The sequence below is a fragment of the Calidris pugnax genome, unplaced genomic scaffold (genome assembly GCF_001431845.1).
Source record: "Calidris pugnax isolate Ruff unplaced genomic scaffold, ASM143184v1 scaffold123, whole genome shotgun sequence".
Classification (NCBI taxonomy): Eukaryota; Metazoa; Chordata; class Aves; order Charadriiformes; family Scolopacidae; genus Calidris; species Calidris pugnax.
The window spans coordinates 227,194-245,994 of record NW_015090876.1 but is presented as its reverse complement, the minus strand read 5'-3'; the positions used below and the strand labels follow the sequence as shown (position 1 = coordinate 245,994).

General features: G+C 44.3%; 1 protein-coding gene across 1 annotated transcript in view; it reads left to right on the top strand.

The window, feature by feature from the left end:
* FOXK1 (forkhead box K1) overlaps positions 1-18,801 on the top strand; it is a 58,657-nt gene that overhangs the window by 26,385 nt on the left and 13,471 nt on the right. Inside the window, exons 7-11 of the mRNA XM_014946189.1 lie at positions 2,395-2,453; positions 3,664-3,861; positions 14,532-14,688; positions 15,972-16,118; positions 17,879-18,072. Coding sequence (XP_014801675.1) covers positions 2,395-2,453; positions 3,664-3,861; positions 14,532-14,688; positions 15,972-16,118; positions 17,879-18,072 — 755 coding nt within the window. The remainder of the gene's footprint in view (positions 1-2,394; positions 2,454-3,663; positions 3,862-14,531; positions 14,689-15,971; positions 16,119-17,878; positions 18,073-18,801) is intronic.

The following is an 18,801-nucleotide window of genomic DNA, read 5'->3' as shown; positions in this document are numbered from 1 at the left end:
GTGTTTGTGTTTTGGGTTTTAACACTAAAAAAAAAAAAAAAAAACCAGCTTTCTATTCTCACTGCCTTGCAAGGCATCCTAGAGAAATAGGAATCCTTTCCCACGAGGAATTGAGATGGATGCAACATACTGTGACTGTAGGAGTACAATATATATTGGTTTTATGGGCATGGGTTGTAGGATAAACCTCTGCACCAGGTTATCAGGTAAAACTCAGCAGCGTTGAAGCAGGTTGCTTCCTGCCTGCAACATGATCAAGACATTTTGCAGGCCATTAATTTACCCCACGTAATCAGCTGGAAGTTTCAGAGGTGCTTAAGAGTTGCCTCTTGGGCACCCTTGGAAATACCAGTTAACTTCATTATGCTTTTTATGTTGAGTCTAATCTATGCTTTCAGATTGATCTTTTTCTCATGATGGAAATGTTAAGCAGTAGTAGTGATTGCTGTGCATCTTTGATAGGAATCAGGCAACGTGGATCAAACAGTATAACTCAGTTTAAATAACTTGGAAATATATACAGTAACCTTAAAGAGTACATGCTCAGCTCAGCTTGGGCTGCCTGTCTTCTGTAGTAGTATAGTTCTCACATGCTTAAATCCTGCACTAATGGGCCTCACTCCTAAAGAGGACTACCTGATATAATTTGACTTTATCCTCTCTTGGTTGGAAGGAGGTTAATTAAGGGAACAATTAGAAAAGCTCATTAAAACTGCATTCAGGTTCAGTGTAATGAAAAGCGATCTTCCTGTGACAAGATGAATCAGAAATCATGCTATTCTGATTTCTCATTGACACAGTTCCTCACTATTGGTGCTGGTCTGAAGCTGTGTCTCGGGCTGTTCTGTGTGTGTCTCTGTGTCTTAATCCCAGGCACCGTCTCACCCCCGAGGGAGGGGAGGAGTTCTGCAGGAATGTACCATCTGTTTTCCCATTGCATTTCCATTTCTTGGGTCCCAAGTCTTTTACAGCGCTAAAATCAGCAGTTTGGATAAATTACCCCCACCTTAGCTTTGTGGGTTGTGTCAATACTGGAAACCAGTACAGACTGGGAGTTCCCTTGCATATATATCTGCTCTCTGATTTTTCTGGGACTGGCTCCTTAGGAAATGGCCGTGTACGTGTTATCTAGTATAATGTGTGAAAAGTAGTTGTAAGTCCTGGGTTCTGTTTCAGTGGCTTGGGAAGCCTGTCTTTCTAAAAACAAAATCACAGCACCCAACAAATAGTTTGCTTGGGCAGTCACAGCCCAACCTTTCCGATTCCCTTCCCTTGGTGCAGGTAGGTCCCGTGGCTGGATGGGACATCTTTGGGGAGGCTTTCAAGGAAAAGCAATGTTAGACGGGCCTTTTCAGCACACATTTACTGGGTTAGTGCAGACTTCATCTTTCAGGTTGACTCATAATTTTGGATAAGTAACAGATTTTGTTAAGATTGCCCATACTTGCAGACTGCTGGTTCTGCCTCACGGTGTTTTGGGTGCTGGTATAAACTTCTTATCTCTCATTGTTACAGCATCAGATAGTGCAGTAGAGCTGAGGAGTTAGTTGCACCATTACCTGGAAGCAATAACATGTAGGAGATGAGGATCTTGATTACCGGGTCCATTTGAAAGGAAGAGGCAAGTGGCAGTGGGACAGAGCTCCTTACTGGTGTGAAGCTGCTGTGGGGACCTTATTCTGGCCTCATCAGTGCTGCAGAACTGCCCGAGGGCTCTGTGCAGCCAGGCCTGTTGAGATCAGCAGCAGGTTGGGATGGCACTGAGTGCTCTTAAACAAGGACTGATTTGTCCTTGACTCACACGTTAAAAAATGCTGAGCACCTGGTGTTACAGCAGAGAATTCCATCGCTCTCTGAAAGCAAACTCAGGTTTTTCCCTGGTAAGGGCTTGAGAAACGATGAAGCTTTGCTCATAGTGGTATTGATCCTCAGTCCATGTGATGCTCACTGAAAATTTATGCATTCTCTGCTTTTTTTCTTTAATCTATGTAGTAGTATGAAGGCTTAAAATCCAGAGTAGTGGTTCAACAGCCTTGTGTTGGGTTCGTCTCTGTAAGCTGCGTGCCTGCTGCTGGCAGGCATTGCAAGGCACGGGCTCTCTGCTATTCTGAATTGTGCATTTGTATTGAGTCTGCAGGGAACCGTGTTTAGAAGGGCTAGATAAACACAATTAGGCTGCATTGCCAGCAACGATGTTCTTATTTAATGCATTAATGAGTGCAGGTGGCAGGACCTCTGTAGTGAATTAAATGCAATGCAAACTCCTGCTGTACATAGCAGAGCTGCTCTGAGTCCAAGCCACTGATTGCTGAGCCAGCTCGTTTGAGAGGTGAGGTGGGAGGTGGGAATGAGCTTCCCAATGCTTGAATGATAATTTTGTACTCCTCGTGGCAGGTTTCTGAACATTACCTTACAGCACAACTAGCTTGTGCTGAAGAATCGAGAGCAAGAGAGTATGTTTTTAGAGCTGTGATGGGATGTTTGTCTGCATTTCTATCAGTATCAGCATGAAGATAAGGTGGTCACAAATACAGATTTACTTGCCTGCCACCTGGCAGGATTCAATAATTTGCTGCTTAAAAGAATTATGTTCAGCCTACACCAGCACTGGAACAGCATTGCCCGAGTCCCTGCGTTTCCTTCTATAGGCAAGATGCTGGAAGGCAACACAATTACTGTGCTCTGCTGGCCTTTCCCACGGTGAAACCTGGTTTTTATTTCCTGCTGCTTTAACCTTACTATCAGTGAAGTGATCCCTGGAAAGCTTGTATTGATTGCACATTATTGTCTAATTAAAGTGCAATAAGAAGAATTGCAGAACACTCGCTCTTACAGCCCTGCGCCTGTTGCAGGCACTACAAATTAGAGAGCTTTCTGTTCAAATATGGAAAATGCCAGTGCTGATTTCCTTTTGAATTTCCCAGCATCTCCTGAAGGCTACACATGTAGATGTATGATTATTTTTTTCCCCTAAATAACAATTGGAAAGAAGTGTTATTTAGAGAAGAAATGAGGCCCTGTAGGCTTGCAGGGGCCCTGGTAGCTATAAACCCTGCTGTCTAAAGGGAGGCACTTCTAAATGAATGTATTTTAATCTGAAACCTGCTAGATGATCCTTTAGCATCATGTGCAGAGATATAAATGGGTATTAGTTATACAGTATGTAGAGGCCAGTCTTTAAATAGTGCTGACTGGGTCTTACCTGGAGGCTGTTTGTTGCTCTGTCTGGACTTTCTGGCTCTTTGCTCCCTGTTGCTTATGGTTTGATACTTTCTAGTAACTTGTATCTTCCTGAGTTATGAGCAAGGAGCTAATAAAGGATAAATCCTAGTCCTCAATACAGCAGGAACCCCAGAGTTTGTCATTATAGTTCTGCATCTTGTTTAGTCACTGATTGAATACATGGCCTTGGGGAAATCACTTGACTTACCCAAACCTTCAGCTTGCATCTAAACACTAAGTGATACATGATACAATATGATACATTTCCAGGGATTTATGAATGACGAATAATTCTGCCCAGGACACTGCAGAAAGATTTTAAAAGAGAGTGGTGGACTTTTGTGCTGTGAATGAATTAATGAGTCACCAATTGCATACAAGAACACTTAAACACGTTTAGTGCCGTGTGTGAAACTGACTTTTCGTTTCTTTCCTTTACAGATGTACTTTCCGATTCCCTAGCACGGTTATAAAGATCCAGTTCACATCTTTATACCATAAAGAGGAAGTAAAAGAGGAAGCCTCATCGCCTCCCCTCCGGCCACTTTACCCTCAAATCTCGCCTCTGAAGATCCACATCCCGGAGCCGGATCTCCGGAGCGTGGTCAGTCCCCTCCCGTCCCCCACAGGCACTATCAGGTGAGATGTTAACTATCCAAAGTGTTCTCCGACCCCAGTCTGACAGCTCTGTTTTGTTTGGTATATTTGGTGCATGAAACACCCCGTTAAAAATAACTAGTTAAATACTCGTATTCAGAATGATGGAAGACTGCTAAAAACTGTGTTAGGGTGGCTGGAAGTAGGGCTGGAGAGTTTTGTTTAAGAGCTCAAAGGATTGAGGGGGAACTTGAGTGTTAGTTTCACACTATAGAGTTACTAGTCTATCTTTGGCAGTGGAATTAGAAATATTTATCGAGAGCTACCTATATGCACGGCGAAAAGAAAGCAGGCAACTATTTTCTATGTTAGGACTGCCTGTTTTATTTTTATCTCACTAATATTCTGTTGTTGCTGGGTGGTGCCGGTGTTATCTGAAGTTAGGGACAAGGGTGGCCATTGGCACGTGGTTTCCTGGGAATAGAAGGAAACGGGGGTACGGAGGGGCCACAACAATCTGAACGTACATCTGTGCGAGTATCCTGTTTTGTAAATTATCTGATTCATGAATGTGCAATAGAAAGAACCTGAACATCAAGTTACTGTCTGGAATACTTTCTTTTCTTCTCAGCAACGAGTTGATGTTACGGAGTTGCAGTGTAGCCTCTTTTAACATTAAAGCTGTTACTTGAGGTATATATTTTACAAACTCAAGTATACTCATGGTATAGGATGATGTATTAGAGTTCTAAAGTACGTGGGCCTCAGAACAGCAAGGGTGTACCTGGTCATGGTAATAGCCTTTGGTTTGTTTTCTTGTCCGTACATTTGTGAAAAGGAGAGTAATATCCAAACACCTTCTGACAGTTAGCACTAATTCAGTGAGTAGTATTCAAATTTCCGTGGCTGAGAACAGCTTCAGTGTCACAGAGAAGCCAGTTGTGTTTTGCATAGATCCGGAGGCGCTCGCTTGTTTGGGTTTTTCCCCGGGTCTTGCAGAGCTGCACAGATGTGCAATGCAGATATTCTAGAAAGAAGGGGCTGGAGGGAGCTGTGGTTTTAAGTCCTCTGTTCAGGCACTGCTTTTAGTTTATATTTAACCTTCTCTTTTTAGACGAAGCTTGTTGCTGGGAGGGGAGGGGGATGGTTTCTCTGCCAACATATGGTAGTTAGTTTCCATTCAGTCATCTTGCGCAAAGCAGCACAGTGTGGTTTGTGTTACTAACAGAGGCTGTATCTTTTGACTCTGGCATATGCCTGCAACTGATATTTGACTCCCCGAGAATGTTTCTTTTGCATAAGGAGAAAGTGGAAATAGTAGTGTTGAATTGTGCTCAGCCCCTAACGGAGTGTTTACTAAGGATGATTAATGATTGCATCCGTTTGTCTTAAGCAGAAGCTAATCCAGCCAAGTCTTCAGAAAACCTCAAAAGACATCTGAGGTTTCACTTGCCAAACCCCTTTCGTTTCCGAGTTCCTCTTACAGAGGAGGGGCTGACACGTTTGTAAACATCCCTGCTCAGCCCCTTCAACCTTCCCCTCTCCCTCCACGGGGTCTCGTAGCTCTGGTGCCCCACGGGCCGCGCTTTGGGCAGTGATTTGGGTGTTTCTGCCTGAGAAAGGGAAGGCTCTACAGGGAACATGTATTCATTCTGGCCATCTGGTTTTCTGGGCAGTTCTCTGCTGTCGTGGTGGCTTCACAGTGGTGGCTGAGGCTGGCACAGTGTCCTCTCCCCTTTCCCAAGGGCAGGTCTGGGGGGGTGGGAGCTTGGCGTGGGACCCACACCCCTCTCCCATCGCTGCCTTTGGGAGGTGGTTGCATGAGCTGGGCTCTCCTCCTCCTCCTCCTCCTCCTCCTCCTTCCTCTCCCCCTTCCAGTATTTACTTTCCTAATTTGGTGCGTTTGTCTCGCTCCTCCCTGATTGGCCCATGGAAAATTATTGCAGTTTGGAAATCCTGGGCAGGGTGAAATTTCCTTGTTGGAAAGTGGCTCCTGGCCCCTTTTTCCTGCCTCCTCCCCGGTGTGGGGCAGGGGCCGTACCTGGGTTCCCACTGCCAGCTCCAGCCCTGCCCTCCTGACCCCCAGCCCTGCTCTGTCTCCCTGTTTACATTGCAGTTTGCTTCCCTGCAGGTTCCCTCTCCACCACCCCACCACCCCCCCGCAAGCTTCTGGTGTGTTTTTTTTTTCCAGCCTATTTATTTTCCCTCTGTGAACTGCACCGCCTAGAGAGGGAATGAGTTTTAGTTAAACAAAACCAAACCTGCCACCCTCAGCAGCTTTGCAAAGCAAGATTCCTGCTTACTCCTAGGGAGAAATGTGTCCACTGTTTTCTTAGCTAGGTGGTTTATCTCCAGGAGGGGCCGTTTGTAGCTGTGTTTTCAATGCTGTTGTACAGCTTTAAGGGAAAATGTTGGTTGGCAGCATGCTGTGAGGCTTACACACAGGCATGGCTTATTTCTTCCTGCTTTGAGTTCAAAATTCCTTTTAAAAAAAGTCAGACTTGCATGTTCCAAAAAGGAAAAGGACTCCATGGTTGTAAGAAATCGGTAGAAGCAGCCTGTCCGTTTTACACAACACAAGAAAGGGCAGAGCAGCACCAAATCTCTTCTCAGTGGATTCAAGGCACTGAAAAGCTGTGTGAAAACCATGTGTAGTTTGGTTAAATTCAGCTCTGTCTGTTGGGAGATAGAACTGATTCCCAGTTTCAGGAGTTGAGGGACGGTCTTTTGGTAGGTAGCTTTAAGGATCCTCTTTGGGTGACATCCTTAGAGGTGACATGAAGTTCCTCACCTGTGCTACAAACACTCAGCTTTGCCTGGTTGTGCTCTAAGTTCATGGTATCTACGTGAATGTGACCCCATGTGTGTGTTGTAATCTAGTCTCCAGAGTGGCTCGTGCTTGGATTATAAACAGATCCACAGAGACAAGGTGTGATGTAGGAGCCTATTCCTGGTCTCAAAGTCATGCTGAGTTAGAGTTTTAGTTTTCCTTTGCTATCTTCCAGTTGGTGTTAATGACTCTGTATTAGTATCTTAGCTCTGTTCTCCAAGTAGCATCTCACTCCAGCACTGCCCCTCGGGGTTAGGTTTTTTAGTATTTATGAAAATGAAAATATTTCTCTCTACGTGCTTCCCTATTCTAAACAGCAATTACGTTCTCACTGATATATATTTAAAAAAAAAAAAAAAAAGCTGCAATAAAGAAATACTAACTGCTGTACTATGGAGGTCAGTATCATTATTCATATTTTACAGCTGCTACTTCTGGCTTATCTCTGCACCAGAATGACTGTGAGCTTGAACACTTTGTCTTGGACTTGTTTGTTTTTTCACAGAAAGGGCATGGATAGTTTGCTCACACACACGCTCTTTATCGGTAAAAAAATTCTTTGATATGTAGGAGGAAAAGCCTTTAGAGCTCTGTGAGAACCACTGCTTGAAAAGTGTCTGGTGAGGTTCTGTGCTGATAGGGAAACGTGTATTTGTGTGTAGCTTGAAAAGTGTCTGGTGAGGTTCTGTGCTAATAGAGAAACTGGTGCGTATTTGTGTGTGGACCCAAATTTGTGTTTTAGAGAATTGTTAGTACTTAATGAGTTCAGCCATTGCTAGAAGGGTCAATACCTAGTTTACAATGAAATTAATGGTATGAATAATGAAAGATCAGCTGGGATCCTTCTGCATCTTTTGTTTTCTAAGCTTGATTAGTAAACTGGAAGATGTAAGCTCGATTGCCATGGATTCAGAAGCTATATTTTTTTAAACCTTATTTCCTTTTTTCCACTATTTTTGCCAGGCAAAATTAGCTCAGTAACGTGTTGCATGCTCTGATAGAGGATTACTCAGAGGCCTGCACTCTAGGAACTGCAGTTATCTTGGCTTAGCCACCAACTTGTTTTGTGGCCTTTAATAGGTCATTTAAATTCGCTGTCTGATTTTTATGCATGTATAGTGTAATTACTACTTTCCAAGAGCGTGTAGTAGATGAATTATGTATTGAGCTCTTACTCTGCAAAGCATGACAGCAGAGTGTGTGTGTGAGCCGTGTTATAGTAGATGTGCAAACGCTGGCTGTGCTTTGCTTCAGACTTGGCTTAGAAAAAGAGGGTGCTTTTTAGTAGGCTCTAGGACAGCTGTACAACACCATTTCAGAACACTTGGGGTTTAATCTGAGCTTGTATGTTTCCTCTAAAGGTAAGTAATGGGAAGCTGAACGAACCCTGACTCTGGTGGATGCATTCACTCACTGGAACAGGACACATCAATATTGCCTGCTGCATTTCAGTCAGGCTTTCCTCCTTCCTACAGCACTATTAGCTGTTTAACTGAAAAGCCAGTGAAGAGCTCCAAGGCAGGTTTTTTACAAGCTCTTTTGCATTGTCTCGGTTATCCATTACTTCCTGCATTCGGGCAGAATATACAGCTCAGGTAACTCCCACAATTGGACAGACTGGTGATTAGTTTTAATCACCCTTGTCTCCAAACCACAAGCCAACTAGTGCGATGCATATACATCGGGTAAGAAAAGCAACGATCTGTGCTGGGCCTGGGAGTTCCTACGCACGTTTAATTCAGATAATGGACCATGTGCTGGAGGAGAATGTGCCAAGCCATGTGCTGGAGGAAAGGCTGCAGATGTCACCAGCTACACAAGCACTTCCTCTTCCCCTGATCACTATAAAACCTTCATCGAGTCCACGGTTGGGGTAAGCTCACTTCCTTTCGACGAGGGGAACCGCTGGAGCTAGAGACAAGTCATAAGAATTTCAACTTTTGCGGAGAGCTGACTTTCTCTCACTGCGGCTTGTTCGACAGCTTTGTTTTTTCTTCGGTGTTAAGTAGGCAGGGAAAGCTCTCAGATTTCTCCTTTCACATCAAAATCTGGCTTGGTTTGGCAGTCTCACCACTTGTGATTGTTTCTGAAACCTGTCTGAAACACGCAACGTGCAAGGACTTGCCTTTCTTTGAGTCCTGTTTTTGGGGCTAGGCCGGGGAAGGAGCGAGCGGCAGAGGATTCTCACCCATTATTGCTGATTGGTGTATCGTGGAAATGCTCGTTTCGCAAGCCTAAAGTGCTGTACTTTGACCTGATTCTTGCTTATTGCACGTAAAAAGCGTCCCTGTATTTTTTGGTGCCCCTTTCTGCAGGCTGGTGAAATGAAATATAGAGGTAGCCTGAGGTTTGTGGCGTTTCTCTAAGCACAGTTCTTGTGTGCAGGGCAAGACACCTCCAGTTTGCGTTTGAAGAGGAGACAGGAAGATTTTGTGAAGAAACAGGGATTATCTTTTTGTAATCAGTACAGGTTTAAAAGAATCACCTACTCGGACAGAAATCTGCATGTTGGCAGCGTTGCCAAGGTTGTAGCTGTGACCACTGCTGTGTCTTTTGTACCTGCTTCACAAAGGTGCATTTTTCAGAGGCTCTGTGCATGTGTGTACCGTATCCTAAACCACAACGTGAAGAGATGGGTTTTTTCCTCTTTAGCAATGCAGATTCCAAGTCAGGTGAAAAATTTTATGTGGGTTCCCAACTCATCTTTCCTCTTTCTCATAGAGAGGACAGGGGCTTTATCCGTGTACTTGCCTTAAATGAAGCCTCTGTAGCTTGATCCCTACAGATATCTTTCTTGCAGAAAAGAACAAAATTAAGTAATAGGGCAGCTTTCCTACATTCTCATACTGCCTCTCCTTCTGGGGAAATTGGCACTGGAGTTTGGGAGTGTTCCTGTTCCCAGCTTGTTCATAGACTTGTAATATGACCATAAATAAATGATTTAACCACTTGTTGCTTCATTTTTATATTTTTTTCCCCCAGTCTGTAAAATGTGGCTGGTACAGAGAGAGCCTGGAGATTTTTATGTCAGAATTGCTGTATGTGCTCAGGCAACAGATCCCTCTAGCCCAGTATTCTGCCTCAAACGGGTATCTTTGGAGTAATAAAAGAACACCAAAAATACACAGTAATGCTAACAGACATGCAGTTGGCCTCCACCATTTTCTTGGATCAGAGGCTGCCTCAGAGCAGGGATTTCCTGACCATCTGTATAATAAAGCCCCTGATGGATTCCTTGTCTTCCTCCTTTCCCCAAGAACTTGTATAATGGCCTTTTGCATTCACAGAGATTTTTACCATCAGCCCTGTCTTACAGTGTGTCATTCCATGGTGTAACTACAAATATAGAAGCACTTTCTCTTGTCTTGGACATGCTGCTTACTTTTATTTGGGGTTCACTAGGTCCTCTATTGGAAGAGGCCGGGAGCTGAACACCTTCTCTTGCCTTTGTTTTTGTAGGCTCTGTCACCTTCCACCTCAGCTTCTGTCTTAAACTATTTGTTTCCTATATGGAATCTGTCCCCTATCTCTGAACATCCCAGTTATCCAAATCAGTATCTTCTCTGGATCTGCTGTATCCTTCTTTTTTTTAAATTAGAAGAGCAACACGCAATGTCCTGGCTGTGGACACACAGTGCACATGGTGGTACATCCTATTTTTTCACTCTGATTCTTTAATTAAAGCAAACTGATTTTGGACATTCCCAGCAGAACTGCAGTAAGTTGTACATCTCCAATAGCTGCTGTTTAAAGACTTAATTGTTGCTAGAAAGTGCTGTGAACTGAAGAGGCTGGCTTCTTGTTGGCAGGAGTTGAAAGCGAATCGTGATGCTACAAAACCTCTTAGGTTCTCAATAGCCAGAAGTAAGCCCTGTGTTTAAAAGGCTTTCTGCCCATTACGGGGTGAACCTATTGCAGGCACTGCATTCAGCCCTCACCTTTCTGCCCTTCCAGCCAAAGAAGGGTTAAGTATGAAATGGAAAATGTGCTGTAAAGGCCCGATGTGATTCAGCACGTGGTTGTAGGCTGACTCTGAAGCTGAGTCTCAGCCTGGTATTTGGGGAACCGCGGCTCAGTGGCTGCCTGCAGCCAGTGTTTCAGGTTGAGATGCTGAATCCTCAGTGGATCTCCAAGATCTCTGGGACTTGGGGCATCATTAACCCGTGATGCCACAGGATTGAGACTGTGGGGAACTGCAGCTGGTTTCCTTCCATGCTCTGTGTGTCTTTCAATGGTATAAAACACTCGCTTCCTCTCCAGAATGCTCTCTTCCATAACAGACAAGCTTAACCCAAATTAGCTTGGATTCCTTGTAAGCTAAGATTGCCCACACGGGCAGTGAGTGTGGATCACAGCAGTGAGTTAGGATGTCCGAGAGCTGGATGAAATTGCAAACCTGGCTGTGGGTTTCTCAGTAAAAGGTTATAGTATCAAAATGGATCAAGTTATCTCCCAGTATTGATGCAACATTAGTATCTAACAAATTGTCATCACTGTCTGCACTCTGGATTTTTGCTTTATAGCCCAAACAGGTGTTTGCAGGGAAAAGTCTTTTTTGTTCTGTAATATTTTTAAAGGGGGTGTGAGTGCATGGAAGCGTCCCCGGCCAGCCCCCGGCTCTGGGTGGCGAGGAGAATTCCAGGAACTACAGGAAACTGATGTCACTGCATTGTGTTTGCTTGTTTTCTTTTGACTGCACTAATGTTTAATTTTAACTTAACCCTCAGAGGGGTATTTTTAGTAAAACTGTTTCTTCACTCCTCCTGTCTATGTTGGGGGGGGGAACAGATTGTGCCTCCTTGTTTTTTCCAGCAGTCAGCTCTTTCTCCCTTCCCTCTGAAGAGCTCTTTGATGATTGACTGAGAGCTTGAACACTTCACAGCATGTGTTGCCCTGGCTCTTCGTGTGGAGCAGCTAAAAGTTCGTGTTGTTTGTTCTGTACCCAGCTCTCTTGATTTGATCCTTGATCCAGGCTGAAAGGAAGCAGGTCTGCCTGGGCAGAAGTGCTCCGTTCTGGTAAAAGAACAATATCTCTTCCAAATCTTCAGCTACTGCTGTGGCTGTCCTGTGGGGTGGCTGCTTCTTTAGGGGACTGTCAGGTTCTTCAGTGACTGTCTGCTGGGGACAGATCAGCTTTTAGAAAAGTTAACAGCACTTGAAGTTGGAAAGGCTTTGTCAGCACTCAAGAGAATCCCAGCCCTGCAGGGTGAGGGTTTCACCCTTTAGGTTTTGTTTGTTTGTTTGTTTGTTTGTTTTAAAAAAAAAAAACGAGGTGACACTTAAAACTCATTATTGGCCTCAAGCGAAAATTTGAGCAGCAAAAACTACTTGTTCTGCTGATCTTGAAGAATCGAATCAATTCTTGTGTCTGAACTGCATGGGACAATCTTTGAGGCCCTACTAGGCTTATTTATTTATTTAAAAACACAAACACACACAAAAAGCCCAAAACAAAGAAATACAGCTCAGTGCAGGGCATGGATTAACTGGAGAACTTTTCTCTCTTCCATATCTTGGACCTGAGCTTTGGCTGCTGCCTCTGTGGTTTGCTGTTCATGGATTTCTGTATTTTTCCTGTGCAACCTGTTCTAGGTGGACCTGCTTTGGCAGGGGGGTTGGATGAGATCCCAGAGGTCCCTTCCAACTCCATATTATGCTGTGATTCTGCAGAAGAGGAACAAAATCAGAAAACTCTTGTTTCATCCTACTCCATTTCTAGTCCGTGTGTTACAATAATTGCTCGGGTGCCAAACACAAAAGAATTGCTGTGATTTTTGGTTTGTCATTGTTTCGTGTATGAAAATGGCTTTAATTCGTAATTATCTACATATTTTAAGAAGTGTGTATGTGGAGAAGCCATTGAAAAAAAGACAGCGGAATAATTAAATTCCCAGCAGCTCCCCATGTGAATACTAAAACATCAAGAGTGTCTTCTGTGGTTTAGCATTATCCGCTTCCCAAGCAGGCTCAAAGCGGGGAATCGCCAACTTTGATTCCTTTTCCTGTACAAACAGGTCTCTGCTTTTTGAAAGGCCAGGCAAGAAATGCCTTTATCTCTGGCAAAGGGAGGTTTATACGCATGGGCTCATCAGCATTCTATACCTTGCCACCTCCTGGAGGCTTCACCTCTTGCTGTGCTTCTAAATAGCGGCACCCACTAATGCAGAAGAGCATTGGGGGGGGCATGGAAAATGTTACCGGGTGCTGTAGGGTGCTTTGTGTGGCTGGTATTTGGGAGATGGGTCAGCTTGGGTTTCCGATTGCAAGGGTTTGTTGTGGCTGGATATTTTTACTGCCTTTTCCCTCTCCCCTGCCCCACCGCCCCCCCTCCGCCCCTCATTCACTTTTAAAAGAAACCAGCCCGGGTTGTGCTGAGCTCAGCGCCGCAGCCATCGGTGAAGATGCCACAGGGAGAAGCAGCATTTCTCCTGCGGTGGGAAACGGTGGTTCCTCACGCTGTCGGATCGCTTGTGGGCCCAAGGTATTCCCCATCCAGCAAATGAGGGTTGCCTCACTGTTTCCTCTCCGTCTCTGTGTGCACAGGCGTGGGGGGGGAAGCTGTTTAGAAAATCCCCTTGCTGAGGAAGGGACTGTGCTGTGGGTTTTGGAGCAGCATTTAGCCCAGTGCCGTGATGAGCATCAGTTACTGCATTTATTGCTGTCGGGTATTTGACTGGTAGGGGATTGGTGATGCCAGTTTTCTGGTTCCCAGCTGTGGGCTTCCATTTGCATCTCCATACCATTTGAACAGCTTGTAAATCTCTGCTCTGTAAATCTTCTGTGTATTGTTTTGCTCTCCTGTTCACTGTTTCTCTGCTCTTACATAGAAGACTCGTGTAATCCTGGGATTTGGCTGTGCCTTGTGCAGCTCTGGCCTCACACCCCTCCATCCCGGGCAGCGCAGAGCGGAGGAGAAACACAAAAAGGGAATTTCAGATTCTCAGACTCATCCCTCTCCTCCCGTCCTCCCCACCCTGCAAATCAAGGACGTGTGATCCCTCGACAAGCCTTTCTGATTAGTTCTCATCTTGTAGCACTCGCTTCTGTGTGCCTGAGTGGTGCTGCAAATTATAGCGACCTTTTATTTGTTTGTAGCTTTTAATCAGCTTTAGCGTGGCTTTCCTGCTCAGTAATTGTTCCTGTAATGCCATCTTGTGGTGGCCCTGGGACTCTAAATCTGGCTTTTCCCCAGCCAAAGCTGAGGAGTGAGCTATCTTCTGTGTGGTGTATTAGTGATTGCAGCTCCCTTTTGTGTGCTGGTGAATCAAGGGAATCCCTCTCTCTAACTGGGTGACACTGGTCAGGGAATGATCTTCTGGAGCTCATGTCTTCTGTTACAAAGAGACCCTCATGGCAGATGCCTGCACTTGGTGCTTTGATACTGCAAAAGAAACCTCATGGCAGATGCCTGCACTTGGTGCTTTAACTATGATACTGCAAAAGAACATAACATGTAGCTGTTAAAAGGATTGATTAAATATAATACGGAGAGTGGTGGTGTTCATTCATTCTCAAGTTATAATAGCAAGCTATTTATTTAGTTAAGTATTCATCCCAGATACACTGCATGTTTTAAGTCCAGCATTGTTTTGAGTGCTTCTCTAAACACAGAGGAGCTGTTTAAGACTTTGAGACGATACAGTCTTGTGATTGTGGCAAGTGGGAGGGTGTCAGGATGTTGTAGAAATTCCACTTTTATCTCTGATGGTTTTTTCTCAATCTGTCTGGGCTTTGGATAAGCCGCAGGGGCAAAAATAAGTCCAGTGTATTTCTGCTTCTCAATGACCTGGGAGCTTTCCTGTACCTTAGAGGCTAAGAACTACGTGTCTTGTTAATAAATGAAGTCACGAATAACTGTATTTCTTTTTTTTTGCCTTTCCAGTGTTCCCAACTCTTGCCCGGCCAGTCCACGTGGTGCTGGATCCTCAGGATATCGTTTTGTTCACAACATTACCTCGGATCTGCAGCTGGCAGCAGAGTATGCTGCAAAAGCAGCATCAGAACAGCAGGCAGATGCATCTGGCGGGGACAGCCCAAAGGTTCAGAGAAACATTACTTACCCAGCCGTGCTCCTTGGGAGGCTTATTAAGACCTGGCAGTTCATTGCCAGGGATGGATTTAGCTAAAAAGGGTCTAAGAATACCCTGGCCATAAGGGTATCCTCCAGGATTTGGGGACCATGCCTTAAAAACAGCATCTATTACCAGTGGATGATGAATCTGCTTGTGTCACTGCCCAAAATGTTTTCAAGTCATTCACTAAAAGGGTTAAGCAAGAAGAATTTTTTTGTTGTTGCTTGTTTGATAAGTCAAGAACCCACAGAGAAGAGTTGCATTAAAATTCAGAGTCTTGTTTTCTTCACTTAATTAATGGTATTTTGCAAAACACACTTGGAGAAAAGGGAAGCAGGGGAAGAAACCAGATCCTTGCCATGAGAAATCTGTTAGTTTGACTTTAAAACAGGCACAAAGGCCTGTCAAGCAAGTGTTAAATGAGGAGAGTAGCAAGTGGAATTTAGATTAAAAAATAACTTAGTTATAATGATCAAATTTAATTTTGGTGAGCTGATCTTCAGATCAAAGTTGAAGGTCTAGATCCAAAACCACCTGATTTGGGATTGGGTGGAGGAACACAGTACTAGATGGCTTTTTTTTTTGTAGATTGAATTCTCCCTTGAGACAGGAAGGGCTGTTCTTGACGGAGTAATATGAAGAGCTGGGAATATGAGATCTGGCAAACAAATTAAAGTTCCTAGAATGAAACAAATCCTGCTGAAGAGGGGAAGGGACAGGATCACATCGGGCTTGTTGCTGGGAGGAGAACTGGTAGCATACTTGCATGAAACCTTTCTAACAAAGTGTAGTTGTAGCTGGGCAGAATTGAAGGCTTCAGTTTCATGAACACTGAAAGCAGTGAACATACCCTACAGCCCCTAACACTTTGCTCCCAATTGCTTGTCCTGAATCTTTTTCCTGTGCTGGTTTAATCACCGTATGGTAAATTCAGTGGTGAATGGGTCTAGATTAAAGTTAGCTTTTTTTGTGTGTGTTTATGGGGAGAGGGAAGGAGATACTTTAATCTGGCTCTGTCCTATAGTCCTGTTTGCACACAAATGCTTGTACTAAATTGGGAGGTGGGAGGATAAAATCAGAGTGAAGGGGAAGAGAGTGATGCTGCTCTTAGTTGCCCCCAATGCTCTCTTAGCATCTGTAAAACTACAGCCCAATTTCCTCTTTTAGTTTGGGTTGTTGGCACACTCTCGTGTAGGAATTCTTTGTTAGTGACTAAAATTCTGTTTGTTTGTTTGGTTTTTTTTCCTTAGGATGAGTCCAAGCCACCCTATTCTTATGCTCAGCTCATTGTGCAGGCTATATCTTCGGCACAGGACAGGCAATTAACACTAAGTGGGATCTATGCCCACATTACCAAGCATTATCCGTATTACAGGACTGCTGACAAAGGCTGGCAGGTGAGTTCTTGACACTGACAAGCTTTTAAACTACTTTGACAGGGCTTATCTGCTTTGAAATGCATTTGTTAAAGATTTGGGGCACTGGGAATAGAGCTGCTTTGACTATTCCCAGAGTGAATTTGTTTAACATAAGCTAACTGGTTTGTTTGTGGGTGATTAGTTTTTTGAAATACTTTCTAGGGCAATGTAGTGTGTTAACATTGGACTTGCTGGTTTCTGAAACCCTTTTAATTCTGTAGTCATGTATCTTTCATTTGTTTGGTTTTATTCTTCTACATCCTTGCTGTCAGTCACTCCTCTGCCCAGATACTCACCCGAATCTTGCTTAATCCCTCACCTTGTCTTAGTTGGCATGATCTGTCCAAGCAGAAGATGTACAGCCTGAAACTGAGGTCACAGTTTTGAATCATAATAATACCTTAAACCATGGTAGATGTTTTGTTTCCCCGGTGTATGAAATGCATTGCCTAAGTCACAGTTTGCAAGTTTTGAATGTCACAATGGGAACTTGGGGAACTTTGAGTCCGTGCCTTCCTTGTGGTATTAAAGGAAATCTGACCACCTTCATAGGAGAGTTTGGATGTAGTTAACACATGCTAAATCAAGCTTAAATGTTCGCTCGAGAGCTGCTTTCAAAGTTCCACAAACCTCAGCTCCACCTGCTTTAGACTTTTTCTTGGCATCGCACCTCTGAAACGGGTGTTGCCATTTGAATATAATACACCAATGCAGCTGGAAAGACTCTTGCAGCTGCTGATTTCATTGTGTTCAGCTGGCAGGAGCGGTGCTGCTTGGTGCACTTTAAGTACAGTTGGAATAAATACGTTTCTGCCTCCCTGGCTTTTCCCTGCAGTTGTAATTAGTTGTGGAATTCACTTCCTGCCTTAACCTGCTCGGCAGAACTGTGCTTTGTGAACCAGTTGCTGCGTCCTGCTTCAAAGAGAACTGCATTTCAGCAGAGGGTGAAGTTGCCTTTTCCCCTTCCCTACCGGTGACATTGTAAGGCTTTGCTTGTGAAGAACTCATCTAAAGCTGCAACAAAGTTCTTGTTTTGTTTTGAAAGTGGAAGAGGAATGAGCTTGCACACACCTGGGCTTACCGAGCCTTTCCCCTAGCCCTAAAGACAGCACTACACCCAGTAAGAGGTGGGATTTTGCAACAAAAAGGGGGAAAAAGCCAGTATCTGGAGAGCTGTACAGTGCTAGGCTAGTGCCACACAGCTAATGGATTCTTCTCAGAGACTGAGGGCATGTTGGCTGGTTTGTGTTATGATTACCATGAGATGCAGCGTCCTTTAGGGCATGTTTGGGCACCCTGGTGATCGTTTGGCAGGTAAACAGTTAGCACAGGCTCAGGCAGTTTTTTTCCACTTGCCCAGAATGAAGCCTGTCTTTTGAGAGAGTTCTGATGTGGTTTACGGTGATTTCCCCCTGCCTCAGCAAAAGATCTGCTTTCATTGCTTTCCACAGTAAAGGCACTGCAGTGCCTGGCTCCAGATGAATTTAAGTGATGGTGCAGTGCCAAGCAAACCCATCTTTCAGCGTGGTTAGTAGCAACTCTGACATGTTTCCCCAGGTTTTCTCTTGCAGCTCTCCTCTGACTTTGGAGCTGTGTGAGTGGAGCGACTTGTTTCTGTCTTCACCGCTGATTCTGACAGGGTGGATTTTCTTTTTCTAAGCTGTGTGGCAAAACCCATTCGTCTTTGTTACGCGCTTCCTCGTGGCAAAATAATCATCTCATTCCTCTGCTTCCTGCAGAATTCCATTCGGCACAACCTCTCCTTGAACCGTTACTTTATTAAAGTCCCACGCTCCCAGGAGGAGCCTGGAAAGGGCTCCTTTTGGCGAATTGACCCTGCTTCTGAAGCCAAACTAGTAGAGCAAGCATTTAGAAAACGAAGGCAAAGAGGAGTGTCCTGCTTCCGAACACCTTTTGGGCCTCTCTCCTCCAGGTAATTTCAACTTCCTCTCATCTCCGTGCCAAACTCCTTACAAAGAAAACAAACAAAAACTTCTCCTGAAGAACAGAGAGCAAACTTGACTTCTGTGTACAGTTTGAGAGGTTAGATAGTCCTGAGGCATAATCTGAAAATTATTGTGACTTATTAAGTGTTTACCCAAAAAAAAAAAAAAAATCTAGACCTAAACTACAAAAATGCATCAAATAATTTATCTGTTTTGGCATCATTTCAAAGAAATTCAAAGCAGTTATCACCGGAGTGAGTGTTTTCAGATGCCAATCTCTCATTTCAGGGAAGCTGTGTTTAGATGTGGATTAGATTGTAGTGGGAATAACTTCTGTGGTATTTAAAACACCCTCCTATAGGGAAGATCAGGTTGATGGTGGTTGCCAGCAGTGGAGCAATGGGGGATGTTCTCTCCAGTCCGTGGTGGAGCTGCAGGAGGGGAGCTGTGTGCAGTGACAGCTTTCTCTCAGCCCTGTAGCTGCGAGGATAAGATTTGCAATCCAGCACTAACTGGAGTGGTTTTGTGTAACATTCCTCCCACACCCCCTCTTTTCTATCCTTTAAAATGGGAGAGCAGCTTCTCTGTCTTTTGTCATTGAGGAACCAAGTGGTTGGGGAGGGAAGCAATGGGGAGAAGGGGGAGCAACTACTTTATAAGCATATGCAGGGCCAGACACTTCTATCTACATCACATCTTTCTTCTCTCCCTGTTTC